The sequence below is a fragment of the Penicillium argentinense genome (genome assembly GCF_028826775.1).
Source record: "Penicillium argentinense strain IBT 30761 chromosome Unknown utg000001l_segment0_segment0, whole genome shotgun sequence".
Classification (NCBI taxonomy): Eukaryota; Fungi; Ascomycota; class Eurotiomycetes; order Eurotiales; family Aspergillaceae; genus Penicillium; species Penicillium argentinense.
Window position 1 is genome coordinate 1568558 of NW_026622660.1, and position 15694 is coordinate 1584251.

At 51.0% G+C, this 15694-nt stretch overlaps 6 protein-coding genes across 6 annotated transcripts; 5 read left to right on the forward strand and 1 right to left on the reverse strand.

Annotated features, from left to right (window-relative positions):
- Positions 1 to 90: 90 nt before the first annotated feature.
- N7532_000524 (40S ribosomal uS9 domain-containing protein) lies at positions 91 to 1066 on the forward strand (the record flags this gene model as incomplete). Its single annotated transcript, XM_056613028.1, has 4 exons — positions 91 to 235; positions 301 to 323; positions 562 to 633; positions 776 to 1066. 4 exons carry the CDS (start codon positions 91 to 93, stop codon positions 1064 to 1066), a joined length of 531 nt encoding a protein of 176 aa, XP_056480252.1.
- Positions 1067 to 2443: 1377 nt separating this feature from the next.
- Positions 2444 to 2635, reverse strand: N7532_000525 (uncharacterized protein; the record flags this gene model as incomplete). The annotated part of the gene is made up of 1 exon (XM_056613029.1): positions 2444 to 2635. One exon carries the CDS (start codon positions 2633 to 2635, stop codon positions 2444 to 2446), a length of 192 nt encoding a protein of 63 aa, XP_056480253.1.
- Positions 2636 to 2974: 339 nt separating this feature from the next.
- N7532_000526 (DNA-directed DNA polymerase alpha catalytic subunit POL1) lies at positions 2975 to 7593 on the forward strand (the record flags this gene model as incomplete). Its single annotated transcript, XM_056613030.1, has 5 exons — positions 2975 to 3364; positions 3427 to 5151; positions 5205 to 5756; positions 5812 to 6552; positions 6613 to 7593. 5 exons carry the CDS (start codon positions 2975 to 2977, stop codon positions 7591 to 7593), a joined length of 4389 nt encoding a protein of 1462 aa, XP_056480254.1.
- Positions 7594 to 8283: 690 nt separating this feature from the next.
- On the forward strand, positions 8284 to 9699 carry N7532_000527 (PP2C family serine/threonine-protein phosphatase; the record flags this gene model as incomplete). The annotated part of the gene is made up of 1 exon (XM_056613031.1): positions 8284 to 9699. One exon carries the CDS (start codon positions 8284 to 8286, stop codon positions 9697 to 9699), a length of 1416 nt encoding a protein of 471 aa, XP_056480255.1.
- Positions 9700 to 10106: 407 nt separating this feature from the next.
- On the forward strand, positions 10107 to 12201 carry N7532_000528 (uncharacterized protein; the record flags this gene model as incomplete). The annotated part of the gene is made up of 9 exons (XM_056613032.1): positions 10107 to 10159; positions 10282 to 10463; positions 10519 to 10601; positions 10667 to 11211; positions 11277 to 11427; positions 11497 to 11562; positions 11615 to 11723; positions 11798 to 12013; positions 12074 to 12201. 9 exons carry the CDS (start codon positions 10107 to 10109, stop codon positions 12199 to 12201), a joined length of 1533 nt encoding a protein of 510 aa, XP_056480256.1.
- A 381-nt stretch (positions 12202 to 12582) lies between these two features.
- On the forward strand, positions 12583 to 15218 carry N7532_000529 (DEAD-box ATP-dependent RNA helicase DBP2; the record flags this gene model as incomplete). Its single annotated transcript, XM_056613033.1, has 6 exons — positions 12583 to 12629; positions 12866 to 13029; positions 13098 to 14066; positions 14129 to 14236; positions 14794 to 14922; positions 14995 to 15218. 6 exons carry the CDS (start codon positions 12583 to 12585, stop codon positions 15216 to 15218), a joined length of 1641 nt encoding a protein of 546 aa, XP_056480257.1.
- Between the last annotated feature and the right edge of the window lie 476 nt (positions 15219 to 15694).

Consider the following 15694-nt stretch of genomic DNA (forward strand, 5'->3'; position numbering starts at 1 on the left):
TGTGACCTAGCCCTAGGCCAAAAATGCACTAACCCGTATTGGGGTTAGTGCTCCCTAAGCGAAACCCGCACTCAAGGGCAATTCAGGCGAATGGCCGTAGTGTGGGAATTCGCGGTCGACTTCTTTTCCATCTCCCACGACAACACACTCCCTCCCTATCGACAACCGACAAGGGCCATTTTTCCCACCATGGCTTCCGTCCCGAGTGTGCAATGCTTCGGCAAGAAGAAGACGGGTATGTTATGCGCTGGACAACTTGTCATCGAAGGTGTTCAAATGCTGATGATCAATTTGCAATAGCCACCGCCGTCGCCCACTGCAAGGTATGAAGATGACGCTTCTCATCCTCTCCCGACCTCTTCCCCCCCCTCTGCGCCAAATGAAAATGTGAAGGAAATATGCCGAACAATACCGACAATGGGAAATCGAAATGGAAAATCGAATGGTTACGAAATTTGAGATACGGAAATTCATTATTGGAAGGGACACATTTGGCGCATGAGGGGACTTTTCGCACACCGAATCATGATGAACAGCACGCTGAGACTTTTCGATTTACAGCAAGGCAAGGGCCTCATCAAGGTTAACGGCCAGCCCATCTCCCTGGTCCAGCCTGAGATCCTCCGCTTCAAGGTACGCTCCGCACAACCCACAATCATCCGCCGCCAGCCATACCGAGAAAAGAATGCAACTACAAGAGGAGGACTCTACTACGCGAAGAAAAACTGGTGGTCGTTATCTGCGCAATGAATCGATTTTTCTAACATCGATATAGGTCTACGAGCCCCTCCTGATCGTCGGCCAGGACAAGTTCGCTGGTGTCGACATCCGCGTCCGTGTCACCGGTGGTGGTCACACTTCCCAGGTCTACGCCATCCGCCAGGCCATCGCCAAGTCCATCGTCGCCTACTACCAGAAGTACGTCGATGAGCACTCCAAGAACCAGCTCAAGCAGGCTCTCGCCCAGTACGACCGCACCCTTCTGGTCGCCGACAACCGTCGCGCTGAGCCCAAGAAGTTCGGTGGTCGCGGTGCCCGCGCACGCTACCAGAAGTCCTACCGTTAAATTCCTCGTACCGTTGCATATTGTTACGCGGGCGAATGGAATTTATCAAAAAACGGAGGGTGGAACGTCATGTCTTTCATATCTCATCTTACGATTTGTGTTCCATTGACTTCTTGGTGGAGTGGGTTCTTTGGGAGGATATGGTTGTGCCATGAGTGATCACTTGCTCATGGGTAGGATCAACATTCAGTTGGAAAACGGTCCTTGATCCCGGTACCGATTGCTGGCTGGGTGTGGAGATGATGGAGATCCTATGTTCTTTTTTTCACTGGCGCTGTTTGTCACGGCTGGAAAATATACCTAGCATAGGCCAGGAAAATCTGCTCAAATAACACCGGGTTTTTATCTTGTTCAATTATTTTGCAGGTCTTGTTACTCCGCTCTACGTAACTGTGTCAAGTGGTTGCCCATGCTTATCTACAGACAATCCCGATATTCCAGGTGGACCGATCTGCTTACCTCGCTGGAGCCTATTTGACACTAAAGGTGTCTTGTTCCCGCGGTCACGCCAGCGCCCATTTACAGATTTCTATAGGGTTAAAGGTCATAAGAATGGTCATACTATCGGTCATACTAACAGTCATATGAGCACTACGCAAGGAAGAAAACCATACAGTTTGAAGTTCTCAAAATCCTGCTCGAAATTCAATATCAACAAGCCATGGTTTCTGAGTCGGAGATCCCTCTGCATCTTCAATTGCGGCATTGATGAATAAAGTCTGGGCTCCCCAATGTAACGGCCTCGAATCATTGGAGCAATGACTGGTAGTGGAGCATCCGACGGGTCTGGAGAATTTGTCTTTTTCCTTTCTCGCCTGGGAAAGACTTTCGATGAGGACGGAATTGTCGTCATCGATATCTATCAAATACGAAGGCTCTGGGCTCGTGGATTGGCGCCAAGTATCAAGTTTTCCACCCTAAGCTTCATGTATGTGGCCAAAGCAATGCATTCGGGCCTGGCTCCAGCGATGGCCTTGAAAAGAATTGGGCAACCTGCCCGTTCGCGTGAATTGGTGTAATCCAGTGTCCCTTTTGGTGGTCCATGTGTCAGCACTACATCGACATCACGAATGCAAAGTCATGACCACGGACTGGTCAATACTGAAAGGCCCAGCTGCCGTATGATGGCGTATTTGGACTGGCGTAGACATCGAGTAGCGCACCATTGGCGAGATGAAAGCGACGGGGGACCTTCATCAAGGAATATGATTCCGGTTTCACTACAGAAAATCCGCCTGGATTCTCCATCTTCGCCGTAAGTTTGCTTGACCAGCTGAGGTTCTAAAGGCAGCCGAGCCTCTGCGATGATTCTCTGAAATGTGGGGGTTTCCATCGTTAGGTCATGGTTGCCAGCTATGACGAGCTTTAGTGGAGCATTCACGGCTTAAGGAAACGGATCGAGGCTCTGTACTCATCAATCTTGGACTCTGCTGTAAGGTCCCCGCAGTGAATAGCGACATCAGCATACTGATCGGAGACGAATCTCGTCGAGTTGTGAAGGCCGTGCGTATCAGAGAAGATGAAGAACCGGGTCTTTATTTTGGGTGAAGTAGAGATATTTTGTGTCATTTTGGCCAAGGTTGATTTTCGTGCTGTTGAGAGTTGGGAGAGCCAAGGAGATAAATGCCGGTATAACCCATGTCTCTGCGACATCAATAACGCCAGCCAAATAAGGCTTAGTTCATGTGTGCCTGAAATCGCCTGAATCTTTTCCGGTGGTAGAACCTACCGGATGAGGCACCAAGGCATTGATAATTACTAAACCACTCAACGCGCCGCGCTGCGCGTCGCGCCCTGCGTCGAACGCGCGATCTGCGGGCCCCCTTCAAGTCCTCCCTTGCCCCCCGCAACCATTGTCGCTCCTCAAAACCATCCGTTCGTGGGCATTCGTCCAAAACACGAACAACCATGCCTCTCAGTAAAGCTGACAGGTTGGCCGAGCTAAGGGCCCTCCGTGCCTCCGGCAAGAAACGCATCGACACATACGAAGTTGAGGATAAAGGCGACATCTACGACGAGGTCGACGACGAGGGCTACAAAAAAGTCATTCGCAACCGCCTCGATGAAGACGATTTTGTTGTCGATGACAATGGTGCCGGCTACGCAGACGACGGACGGGAGGTCTGGAACGAAGGCACGGTCGACTACGATAGCGAAGACAGCGACGAATTACCCGCACAAAGCAAAGCGGCCAAACGGAAGCGCGACGAGGAAAAGCAGCGGAAAGAAAAGATCAACAACGGCATCTCAAAGTATTTCAACAGTGGAAACGCCGCTGCCAGTGCCCCAAAGCCCAAGGTGCGTAGTTCTTTCCTCGGCCCACTACAGATTCCGGAAAGCCCCCTTCTGACCTTGACTAGCCCGTTGCTACTGCAGAAGACGATGCCTTCATGGCCGATTTGCTCGGCGAGGTCGATACCAACGTTGTCTCCAACCACGTCCCTACGCGAAATCTCATCAAATCAGACGCCCGCCGCAAAGTTCGCGTGCTCTCACCACCTCTATCCGAGAAACGACGAAACGAAAAAGTCAGGCCGAAAGACGAAAATGACATTCCAAGCTCCCCGGTCAAGTTGGAACAACCGACACTCAACTCGGACGACGACGACGGTCCACTTCCGCCCGTCGATGATGACGACGTGCACATGAGTGACCCTATGCCTTCATCTCCCATTAGCAAGGCTGTGGAGCGAAAGACAATTGTTCCAGTGGTCAAGAAGGAAGAGTCGGACGAGGAGGACATTGATATGATGGATGTCGCCGAAGCCACTGGTAACTCAAGTGCGAAGACAGCCAACGTCAACATGACTGGCAGTCGACCTCCGCCAAAGCTTAAGAAAGAGGTCCTCCCAACACCAGCCAGCTCATCCCCCGCAAAGGCGGCGCCGGAAGTCATGGATGCCTCTTGGAACGACGTGAGAAGCAAACTCAATGTTCTCAGCAGCCCGGCACCGGAGATGCGCTCCTTCGGAAAGCTTCATGCCCAAGACGTGGTTGAAGAAGACGGCAGTCTACGAATGTTCTGGCTGGACTATACTGAGGTCAATGGAAGCCTTTGCCTGTTCGGAAAAGTCAAGAACAAGCAGAACGGATCTTATGCTAGTGCTTTCGTCAAGGTTGACAACATTCTGCGCAAGCTCTATTTCCTGCCTCGCGAGAACCGCCACAAGCACGGACGAGAGACTGACGAGGAGGTTGGAATGGAAGACGTCTATCAGGAAGTTGATGAAATGATGTCGCGACTGCGTGTCGGCATGCACAAGATCAAGCCTTGCACCAGAAAGTACGCTTTTGAGATGCGCGGTGTCCCCAAGGAATCAGAATACCTGAAGCTTCTTTACCCGTACGACAAAGCTGCTCTTCCGATGGATGTCAAAGGCGAGACCTTCTCGCATGTATTCGGGACAAATACTTCTCTATTCGAGCAGTTCGTCCTTTGGAAGAACATCATGGGTCCCTGCTGGTTGAAGATTGACGATGCTGATTTCTCGGCTGTCAACAACGCTTCCTGGTGCAAGTTTGAGTGCCAGGCATCCAGACCAGCGCTCATCAGCCCCGTTCCCGACTCGGAGAACTTGGACACACCACCACTAACTCTTATGAGTCTTTCCTTCAGGACTCAACTGAACGTCAAGGAGAACAAGCAGGAGATTCTTTTGGCTAGTGCCAGAGTTTACGAGAATGTCTCCTTGACAGACACTACTCCCCCCGAAAAGCTGCCATGCAAGACGTTCACTGTTATGCGCCCTGCTGGAAGCTCTTACCCAATGCACTTCGAGGCCGAGACACGGAAGCAGCGAGGTACTTTCATGCTGGAAAAGAGCGAACAGTTCCTGCTGAGCAAGTTCTTGGCGTTGTTCGAGAAAATGGATCCGGATGTTATCATGGGCCATCAGTTGCAGGATGTCGACCTCAGCATTCTTCTCAATCGCATGCGAGAGAAGAAGACCCCTGGATGGCACCGCATTGGTCGACTTCGACGCGGAGACTGGCCAAAGAACTTCAACCGTGGTGGCAGTTTCTTCGCTGAGCGGCAGCTCATCGCAGGAAGACTTTTATGTGACGTCGGAAATGACATGGGCAAAGTACGCTTCTCAGAATCACCTTTGTGGATCAATATACTAACCCGTTCAATTAGTCTCTTATGATGAAGTGTCAGTCCTGGAGTCTGTCAGAAATGTGCCAGCTCTACCTTGGCGAAGGCAATATTCGCCAAGAGTTGGATGTTGAGGCCGCTTTGAAGACATGGGCTTCGACCAAGGACGGACTCATGAACTTCGTCAACCACGCCGATACAGATACTTACTTCATTGCTGCTTTGGTACTGCGTCTCCAGATGCTGTCCCTCACCAAAGTCTTGACCAATATTGCTGGTAACTCATGGGCACGTACTCTCAGCGGTACTCGTGCTGAGCGAAACGAGTACATTTTGCTTCACGAATTCCATCGCAACAAGTACATCTGTCCTGACAAGTACTCCTCGCGCTTGCAGAAGGCCGAGGAGAAGGATGGTGAAGATGATGAGGCCGGCGACAAGAAGAAAAAGGACAAGTATAAGGGAGGTCTTGTCTTTGAGCCCGAAAAGGGTCTGTACGATCGTTTCATCTTGGTCATGGATTTCAACAGTCTATACCCAAGTATTATTCAGGAGTACAACATCTGTTTCACAACAGTCGACCGGACATCTTCGGTGAGTTGCCAAGGCCTCTGGTGACTAGAGGCCCTCTACTGACACATATATCTAGGCGGAAAATGAGAATGAAGAAAAGGTTCCCGAAGTTCCAACATCGGACCAAGAGCAAGGCATCTTGCCGCGCCTTATTTCGACTCTGGTTGGACGTCGACGCGAGGTCAAGAAGCTGATGAAAGACAAGCGTGCCACACCCGAACAGTTGGCTTTGTGGGACACCAAACAGCTTGCCTTCAAGCTGACTGCAAATTCCATGTATGGTTGTTTGGGATACACGCAAAGTCGCTTCTATGCCCGTCCTCTGGCCATGCTCACCACCTTCAAGGGTCGTGAGATTCTGCGCAGTACAAAGGATCTGGCTGAAAGCAAGCAGCTGCGTGTCATTTATGGTGATACCGACTCCGTCATGATCAACACCAACATGGACACCATAAGTGATGCGCTGAAGGTCGGTGAAGAGTTTAAGAAATCAGTAAACGAGCGATATCGACTGCTTGAAATTGATATTGATAACGTCTTCCGCCGACTCCTGCTGCACGCCAAGAAGAAGTATGCTGCCGTGAACCTCACTGAGGTGGATGGCAAGTACATTGAGAAGCTCGAAGTCAAGGGTCTTGACATGAAGAGACGTGAATACTGTGCCCTTTCGAAGGAGGTCTCCTCCAGACTCCTTAATGAGGTTCTATCTGGAGAGGACCAGGAAGTTGTTCTCAATAAGGTTCACGACTACTTGCGTGAGCTGGCTGAGAAGATGAAGGAGTTCGCCATTCCCGTTCAGAAATATGTTATCTATACGGTATGTGTGAAGTCCATCAACGACACAGTATCATGAATGCTAATTTTCTGGAATTGACAGAAACTTTCTAAACGACCGGAGGAATATCCCAACAAAGAAAGCATGCCACCCGCCCAGGTCGCCCTCCGGGACATCGCCAGAGGCAAGAATGTCCGACCCAACGATGTCATCTCATACATTGTTACGGGTGGTGACTCGGAGACAGCGTCCTTGCCTCCAGCCAAGCGGTCTTACAGTCCCCAGGATGTTCTCAAGCCAAACTCGGAACTGAAGCCTGATGTCGAATTCTATCTTCTCAAGCAGATCTTCCCTCCTATCGAGCGTCTGTGTGCGCCAATCCCGGGTACCGATGCTGTGCGCCTTGCTGAGTGCTTGGGACTCGATACCCGCAAATACCAAATCAACACCTCGAGTGCCAGCAACCAACAAAATGCCGAGATATTCCCCTTGGAGTCCCAGATCCCTGACTCCGTCCGGTTTGCTGACTCAGTTCGGCTGACCTTGAAGTGCCGACATTGCAAAGAGCAGTCGGTATTCGAAGGACTGGTCGACTCGCCACAAATGTGTACCGCCCATGGCATTGTTTGCTCCAACCAGGATTGCCAGAAACCGTTCTCTGTCCTGACCATTGTTGCTCAGTTGGAGAGCCAGATTCGCGAACAGACTGCCCGCTACTACGAGGGCTGGCTGGTGTGCGATGACTCGGCTTGTGGTAACCGTACACGGCAAATCAGTGTTTACGGACACCGATGCTTGGGTCCACGAGGTCGCGCAGAGGGCTGTCTAGGCCGGATGTCCTATGAGTACACCGAGAAGCAAATCTACAACCAGCTCCTGTACTTTTCCGGTCTTTGGGACGTGGAGAAGGCCAAGAGCGCGGCCAACAAGGAGAGCGGGGAGAAGAAGGACAGTCTTGCTGCTCTCGCTGAGTTCAATCGGACACGTTTCGAAACGATTAAGACGGTTGCGGATAGCTACTTGAAGAAATGCGGCCGACAATGGGTCGAGATGGACACTCTTTTCCGCTTCATGTTACAATAAATGCCCCGGTGGCCTACGACTTTTGGATTTGTACATAGCTTTCTTTTGGGATGGGCTTAAGAGGTATTAATTGCCTAATGTTATCATTCTACAACTCGCACAGAAACCCCGGGCTATATATGTCTCAGCACTCTGTGATGACAGCCTTTCGGAGGTCTTTCCAGCGTAAAACCATAGGAGTTTAAATCGACTCCAGACAGCAAGGTCAGAATATCCATCTGTATAAAAACCCATCAGATAATGTATACGTACCTGCAACTCTCACAGCAGCGCAATTGAATCGAGCCTCACGTATGTAGACATCACGCAATCCGGGTGAAGCCACGGTGCAATTGTAGTGGGTCGAGCACCTGCAAGGACGAAAAGAAGTGGGATTGTACTACCGACTGAATGGCTTGGCCTTGTAGAATTGCTTCTCGTGTGTTTTCAAATCGACTTAGGCACGCAAAAGCAGGCCACTGCGAAATATCTAGCCACCGAATATGGCTTCCGGTGTTTGTATTGATGAGTCATCAAATGAAGCAAGGGTGCTCAATTGGCATCTCCCGAGGTCCAGCGAGCTGGAATGCCCTTGCCGAAGCAGTTTGCGATTGCAGCTGCCGATCCCGTGTTTCTTTTGATGCCAGAGAACTCAAACTAACTCAACCCACCCCCTTTCTTTTCGTTTTGCCCACTTTGTGTCTACGAACAATGTTATTCTCGCGCGTGACCCGAGCGCGACTAGGGCGCCGAATCCCTATACCACATGCAAGTCGTCAGTATTCGACAAAAGGACCATCTTCCAATCTGAGGAGGAATGTTGCGCTTTTTGGGTTCATCGGTTCTCCAGGCCTTTGGTGGTTGACAACAACCCGGGATGATGTTCCGCGCCTTGAATGCCCTCCAACGGAGCACTTGAACTTTACGCCGGGCCCTTCTCCAAGTCAAGTTACGAAAATCATCTCGGACGGCGCGTATTCTTTCAAGGTCAAGGACGTCGCCGGTGTCAACCGATATGATGGCGCACAACTGGCTTCGAACAGTCCATGTGAGGACAGATTCGTCCACGGCAAACTCCCATCGCCGCGAAATGACGGCAATGAGTGGATGACCTGGGCTGTATTTGACGGACATGCCGGTTCTCAGACTGCCGACCTGCTCGAGAAGCAGCTCATTTCATTCGTGGCACATAGCCTGAAGCAGGTGGAATCGCTGCCAGGCAACGATCCGACGGCACAAGAATCGATTCAAAAGGCCATCACTGAAGGATTCTTGAACCTGGACAAAGAGATCATCGATGCAGCTATTGATTTACCTCAGAGCAAAATACCATTTCAAGAGAAAGCGAAGATGCTTGCTCCTGCCTATGCCGGTTCCTGTGCGCTACTATCCATTTATGACTCCATCACGAGCATACTGCACGTGGCATGCACCGGCGACTCAAGGGCGGTTCTCGGACAACAAAGACCTGACGGCAAATGGGAAGCAATCCCTCTATCCATTGATCAGACCGGTTACAATCAGGATGAAGTTTCCCGGTTACAACAGGATCATCCCGGAGAAGGAAACATGATCAAAGATGGCCGTGTTCTCGGCCTGGCAGTCTCCCGGGCCTTTGGTGATAGTCGGTGGAAGTGGCCTTTGGAATTTCAGAAGAATATGAAGACTGACTTCAATGGCCCTTCGCCCTTGGTTCCCAGGTACGATGTTCGAACGCCTCCATACTTGACCGCGGAACCTGTCATTACCTCTACGAAGATCGACCCCAGCCGGCCTTCTTTCCTCATTATGGCGTCCGATGGACTGTGGGATATGCTCTCTAATGAGCAAGCTGTCAACTTGGTGGGCAAATGGCTGGAGTCGTCAGACAAAAGAGGAGTGGAGCTAGAACCGACCTATGAACCGTTTGACTTTGGGCAATTCTGGAAGGGAATAAACTGGAAATTCGTGGAAGAAAGAACAACTGTTCAAGATGACAATGCTGCTGTGCATCTGGTACGCAATTCGCTGGGAGGAAATCATCACGAGTTGATTGCTGGCCGACTCAGCTTCTCGGCACCTTTCTCTCGGCACATTCGAGACGACATCACTGTACAGGTGGCATTTCTCAATGTTCCAGGGTTGTAAAACAGGACCAGACCATCAAACCAAAGTCTGATTGCCGCTCTTCGAGGCATCTTTCTTGGAAATTAGCCCTCCAATCAAAAATACCGAGGGCACACGCTCAGGTTCCGGGTATTGGCAGTATCACATCAATATTATGCCCCAGATCAAATAGTATGACAAGCGCCAACGGAGCAAGCGAATCGCCTTGCTACGGTCAAATATTTGTATCCCCAAACTTCACACTATAGTCCAGATTACTTTAAATGAACACCCCTAATTCAAGGTTTTGGTGGACATCGGGCAAATTTTGGAGCGTCCGCGTTATCTTATCGTGCAGCCTCCCCCACCACCCCAATACGGCACTCGCGTTGCGACGGCTTTTCAACTCCCTTCCAATTCGCATATTCGCAATTTTATTGGCTTGCATCATGTCAGTCAAGCGGGTCCTGGTCATCGCAGGTTCTGACAGCTCAGGCGGCGCGTAAGTGACCCGTCCGCGCCCCTCCGGCGGGAAGCAGCGAGCTTCATTACGAGTCCGCATTGATGGCTACCACCATGCAATGACTCGAGATCTGGAAATTGAAAGCTGACTGGTTCATTTAGTGGTCTCGAGGCTGACCAGAGAGTCCTGGCCGCCCATGGCGTATATGCCCTCACGGCTACGACAGGACTGACCGCACAGAACACTCTCGGTGTGCAGGACATCTTTGTCGTACCCGCGGAGTTTGTCAAAAAGCAAATCAATGCCGGTCTCGAGGATATTGGTACAGATGTAGTCAAACTAGGTGATTTACCGATGATTCTTTTCATTCCTCGAGGCCTTTCGCTGACTCCGAGCAGGCATGCTGTCGTCCGCCGAGACGATTGATGTCATCGCCGAAACGTTGCAAACCCACCGGGTTCCCGCCATCGTTCTCGACCCAGTAAGTCAGATCAAACTGATATTCCCGACTCAGAGGAAACATGGATTGTACTCACGCTGGGGCAGGTCATGGTATCTACCAGTGGGTCGCAACTATTACCAGAGAAGGCCGTGAAGGAGCTGCGAACAAAGCTCCTCCCGATTACGACCGTCCTGACTCCCAATATTCCCGAGGCACAGCTTCTGATCAAGGACTCCGGCGCCGAAGCTCCAGAGCCTGCTGACCTAGCTGGATTGATTTCACTCGCCAAGCAATTACGCTCGCTAGGCCCCAAGGCAGTTCTGCTAAAGGGTGGTCACATGCCTCTCACCAAAGATCACAATATTGCCCAGAACCCGCAAGACGCCACTACAGTGATCGATGTTCTCGTCGATGGAGGAACAACGACTCTGTTTGAGACCGAATACCTGATCTCTAAAAATACACACGGCACTGGCTGCTCGCTAGCTTCGGCAATTGCAGCCAATCTGGCCCAAGGAAAGAATATGGTCCGCGCTATTCGCAATGCCGTGCGGTTTGTTGAAGCGGGTATCAAAACGAGTACTGATTTGGGCAAAGGAAGCGGGCCCATCAACCATTTCCATTCGATTTACACCATGCCCTTTGCTCCGTATGCTTCTTTTCCCCTTTTCATTTTGTGCATGGCGAGGGGTTGCTAACAGAAAATCCGCCAAGTGGCCGATTCCTCGAATACATACTGGACCGCCCCGATGTTCAACGGTCTTGGGAGAAATTCACCCACCACGAATTCGTTGATGGTATGGGTCAGGGTACACTTCCGGTCGAGCGGTTCAAGGAATACCTTATACAAGATTATCTCTACCTGGTGAGTCATTATTTCATGTACTGCCTTTCTTCAAAGAATGAGAGGAAATATTGACCACATGGATTCCAGGTTCAATTCGCTCGAAGCAACTCACTGGCCTCTTACAAGGCGAAGACCATGGAGTCGATCGCAGCAGTTAGTCCCATCAATTATCCCCTAGCCCTTTCATTCTGACCCCCTTATCTAGTCGGCCCGCATTGTATTGCACATTCAACGAGAGATGGCTTTGCATCTAGACTACTGTGCTTCGTTCGGCCTTTCTAAGCAAGAGATGGAGGCTCATCCGGAAACTATCGGTTAGTACATTCTTCCCTTTGCTTCAAAATTTAGTGCATATGCATGGTGTCTGACTTGAAATATCCGGGAATAGCATGCACTGCGTACAGCCGATACATTCTGGACGTGGGCCAGTCAGAGGACTGGCTTGCGCTGCAGATGGCCTTGGCACCGTGTCTGATCGGATATGGAGCCATTGCCAGACGATTGTATTCCGAAGAAGGTACACTTCGTGAGGGCAACCATTACTGGAAATGGATTGAGAACTATGTCGCCGAAGACTACACCGAGGCTGTACGCCTTGGGTCCCGTAAGTTCATTCTCCTCAAGTTGTCTTGTCTTACACATGTTTTCTGATGATATTGGATAGAACTTTTGGAACAACACATGCAGAAGGTCTCCCCGAGTCGCATGGAAGAATTGATTCAGATCTTTATCCGGGCGACCGATCTAGAGATCAGTTTCTGGGATATGGGTTTGAGCGACCGGAAGTTGTGAAACCGCCCCTGCTGTATAGAGAAACCTCACCGTAGCACATTCATACATGACATTATTACTATACAACAATCACCAAAGCCCCCATTCACATCGCAGATCTCTCAGGTACCGGAGATCCCCAGGTACCGCCACCCGACTTGCTTAGTTCGGTTGAGGCAACCGCGGAAAGTGAATAGTCCAGGCCGGTCACGTGGCGCGCTAGTCCCCCAAGTGGAAACTTTTTTTGCCATCGCCGCCTTCCTTTCAAAAATTGTTTTTTTCTCCTTTATCTCTAGCACCTTCCTTGACATACCCTCTTTTCCCCTCGACTTTCCCTTTCCCCTTCTTCACATCCTTTGAAACTTCTCTTCTCGATTTTCCCCTGCACCAACAATTCTCACCATGTCTTACGGCGGTGGTGGTTACTCCCGTGGCGGTGATTCCTACCGGTGAGTTAGTTGTCTCTCTTTTCGCGCAGAAAGAAACTCCGTGGAGTTTTGCACATGCGCGTGGCGTCAAGGTATATCACGCATCTTTGGCTCTGAGTTCTGTCTCTTGACGAGCCGGGTCGCGCTGGTTGCGATCTGTCGCCGTGTCGGTCATATCTGCCGGTCTGCCGGTTGACGCCACTTGACGTATCTTCACCCCTGAGTCCTCGAACCTCAGTACTAACAAAAATTTTCAGTTCCCGCAACGACAACGGCTACTCCAACGGCGGTGGCTATGGTGGTGGCGGCTACGGTGGTGGCTACGGAGGTGGTTACGGCGGCGGTGGTTACGGTGGCAGTTACGGCGGAGGTGGTGACCGCATGTCCAACCTCGGCCAGGGTTTGAAGCAACAGGATTGGGGTGAGTACTGATCTTTCTGTGAAACTCATGTTTGCGACCGCAAGAATACTAACAATCTATCCTTCTAGATCTGAGCTCCCTGCCCAAGTTCGAGAAGTCTTTCTACAAGGAGCACCAGGATGTTACCAACCGCTCCGAGGAGGAAGTTCAGGAATTCCGCAAGAAGAACCAGATGGCTGTTCAGGGTACCAACGTTCCCCGCCCCGTCGAGACCTTCGACGAGGCTGGCTTCCCTCAGTACGTTCTGGGTGAGGTGAAGGCTCAGGGTTTCGACAAGCCTACCTCCATCCAGTCTCAGGGCTGGCCCATGGCCCTCTCTGGTCGCGACGTTGTCGGTATTGCTGAAACTGGTTCCGGAAAGACTCTGACCTACTGTTTGCCCGCTATTGTCCACATCAACGCTCAGCCCCTGCTTGCCCCTGGCGATGGTCCCATCGTTCTTGTCCTGGCTCCCACTCGTGAGCTGGCTGTCCAGATTCAGACTGAGATCACCAAATTCGGCAAGAGCTCCCGCATTCGCAACACCTGCGTCTACGGTGGTGTTCCCAAGGGTCCCCAGATCCGTGACCTGTCCCGCGGTGTTGAGGTCTGCATTGCTACCCCTGGTCGTCTTATTGATATGCTCGAGGCTGGCCGCACCAACCTGCGCCGTGTTACTTACCTGGTTCTGGATGAGGCTGATCGCATGCTGGACATGGGTTTCGAGCCCCAGATTCGCAAGATCATTGGCCAAATTCGCCCCGATCGTCAAACTTGCATGTGGTCCGCTACCTGGCCCAAGGAGGTCCGTCAGCTTGCCAAGGACTTCCTTAACGACTACATTCAGGTCAACATTGGTTCCATGGATTTGTCCGCCAACCACCGCATCACCCAGATCGTTGAGGTTGTGTCCGACTTCGAGAAGCGTGACCGCATGATCAAGCACATGGAGAAGATTATGGAGGACCGCTCAAACAAGATTCTTATCTTCACTGGTACCAAGCGTATTGCCGACGAGATTACTCGCTTCCTTCGCCAAGACGGATGGCCCGCGCTCTGTATGTTTCAACCCTTCCTGTCTCTGATGCACAAATTTGGGTACTAACATTCTTCTTTACAGCTATCCATGGTGACAAGCAGCAGCAGGAGCGTGACTGGGTCCTGAATGAATTCAAGCAGGGCAAGAGCCCCATCATGGTGGCCACTGATGTGGCTTCCCGTGGTATCGGTATGAATAAACTACTCCCCCTTCCTTTTCCTCTCCTATACCCCTTTATCCCCCCTTGAGGGGCCCTTGAGAAAACTCACCCGTGCGATGTTTCATTATTATGACACAAAACGGCACGGTGCTCAACTCTCTCGAAGCTCGTTGGTTACACCACGACTCGTCCAGGCGGATTGTCAGGGTCATCTCAAATGGTTTCTTCTTTTCTACCAGGAGAACCTTGGGCACGTAGTGCAGCCTCCCAGACAACAGTTTCTGACAGGATTTCTCTGGCTCCTTTGTTCCGAGACTCACAAGCGAGTTGGAGGTTTTCACATCTTCAACTTGTTCCTGATCTGTTGCAGCTGCATTTCCAAGGTTACTCTAGGACCAGGATTTTACCGCCACCCCCATGGACTTTGCTTCCTTTATCCCGGGTTTTTCTTGCTTTTTAAGAAGGTCCGCGAAGAGAGCAGTGATGCATAAAGTCTTCCACGACTGAGAAAAGGGTCCTTTTATGGCCACCACGATATCTTTACTACCCCACTAATGTGCTGTTTGCTAACGATGCCGTATTCAAGATGTTCGTGACATTACTCATGTGCTGAACTATGACTATCCCAACAACTCGGAGGACTACGTCCACCGCATCGGCCGTACTGGTCGTGCCGGTGCCAAGGGTACCGCCATTACCTTCTTCACCACTGACAGTATGTTTTCCCCCTTCTCTTGTTTGGTCCGCTTGTCATGGAAGAATATCTAACGTTTTTCTCTACCTACAGACTCCAAGCAGGCCCGTGACCTCGTCACCATCCTTACTGAGGCCAAGCAGCAGATCGATCCCCGTCTTGCCGAGATGGTTCGCTACAGCGGCGGCGGCGGCGGTGGTGGTGGCCGCTGGGGTGGCGGTCGTGGTCGTGGCCGCGGTGGCTGGGGTGGCCGTGGACGCGGCGGTGGTGTGACCGGTTCGAACAACAGCTCTCTGGGTAACAACCGCCGCTGGTAAATCGCCCATACTTCACCGAGCAGTCGCTGGACTTATTCAGCGCTGCATTGCTGATCGACTTCAATTTCCCGGCTTCACTTCGGGTTCATGCGTAATTCGGGACGGACGGCGTTTTTTTCATAGAGCTTACATGGTTTTCTTTATCGGTTCATAGGGCTCTGATGGGTTTATCGGGTTCATAAGACTCTGGTGAATAGGTTTTAGGGTATCGTCAGATATCGAAGTTCCACTGGGTTCTCAGCCATTGCAAAAGTCATTTTCTCGGGCCCTGGAAGTGATTCCCAGGTGCTTTCTAACTCTGATCAGCTATCTTTTACCCACAATTTAACAGTTGATCATGACTCGTTCATGCATCGTAGTTTTAAATAGATTCTTACTGAGACGGTAGTGTACATCACGCGGTAGGTATGGTTGGGAATTTCATGGATTTGTGAACAGCCGACTATGTCTCGGCGAGAATAACAAGTTGAACCACC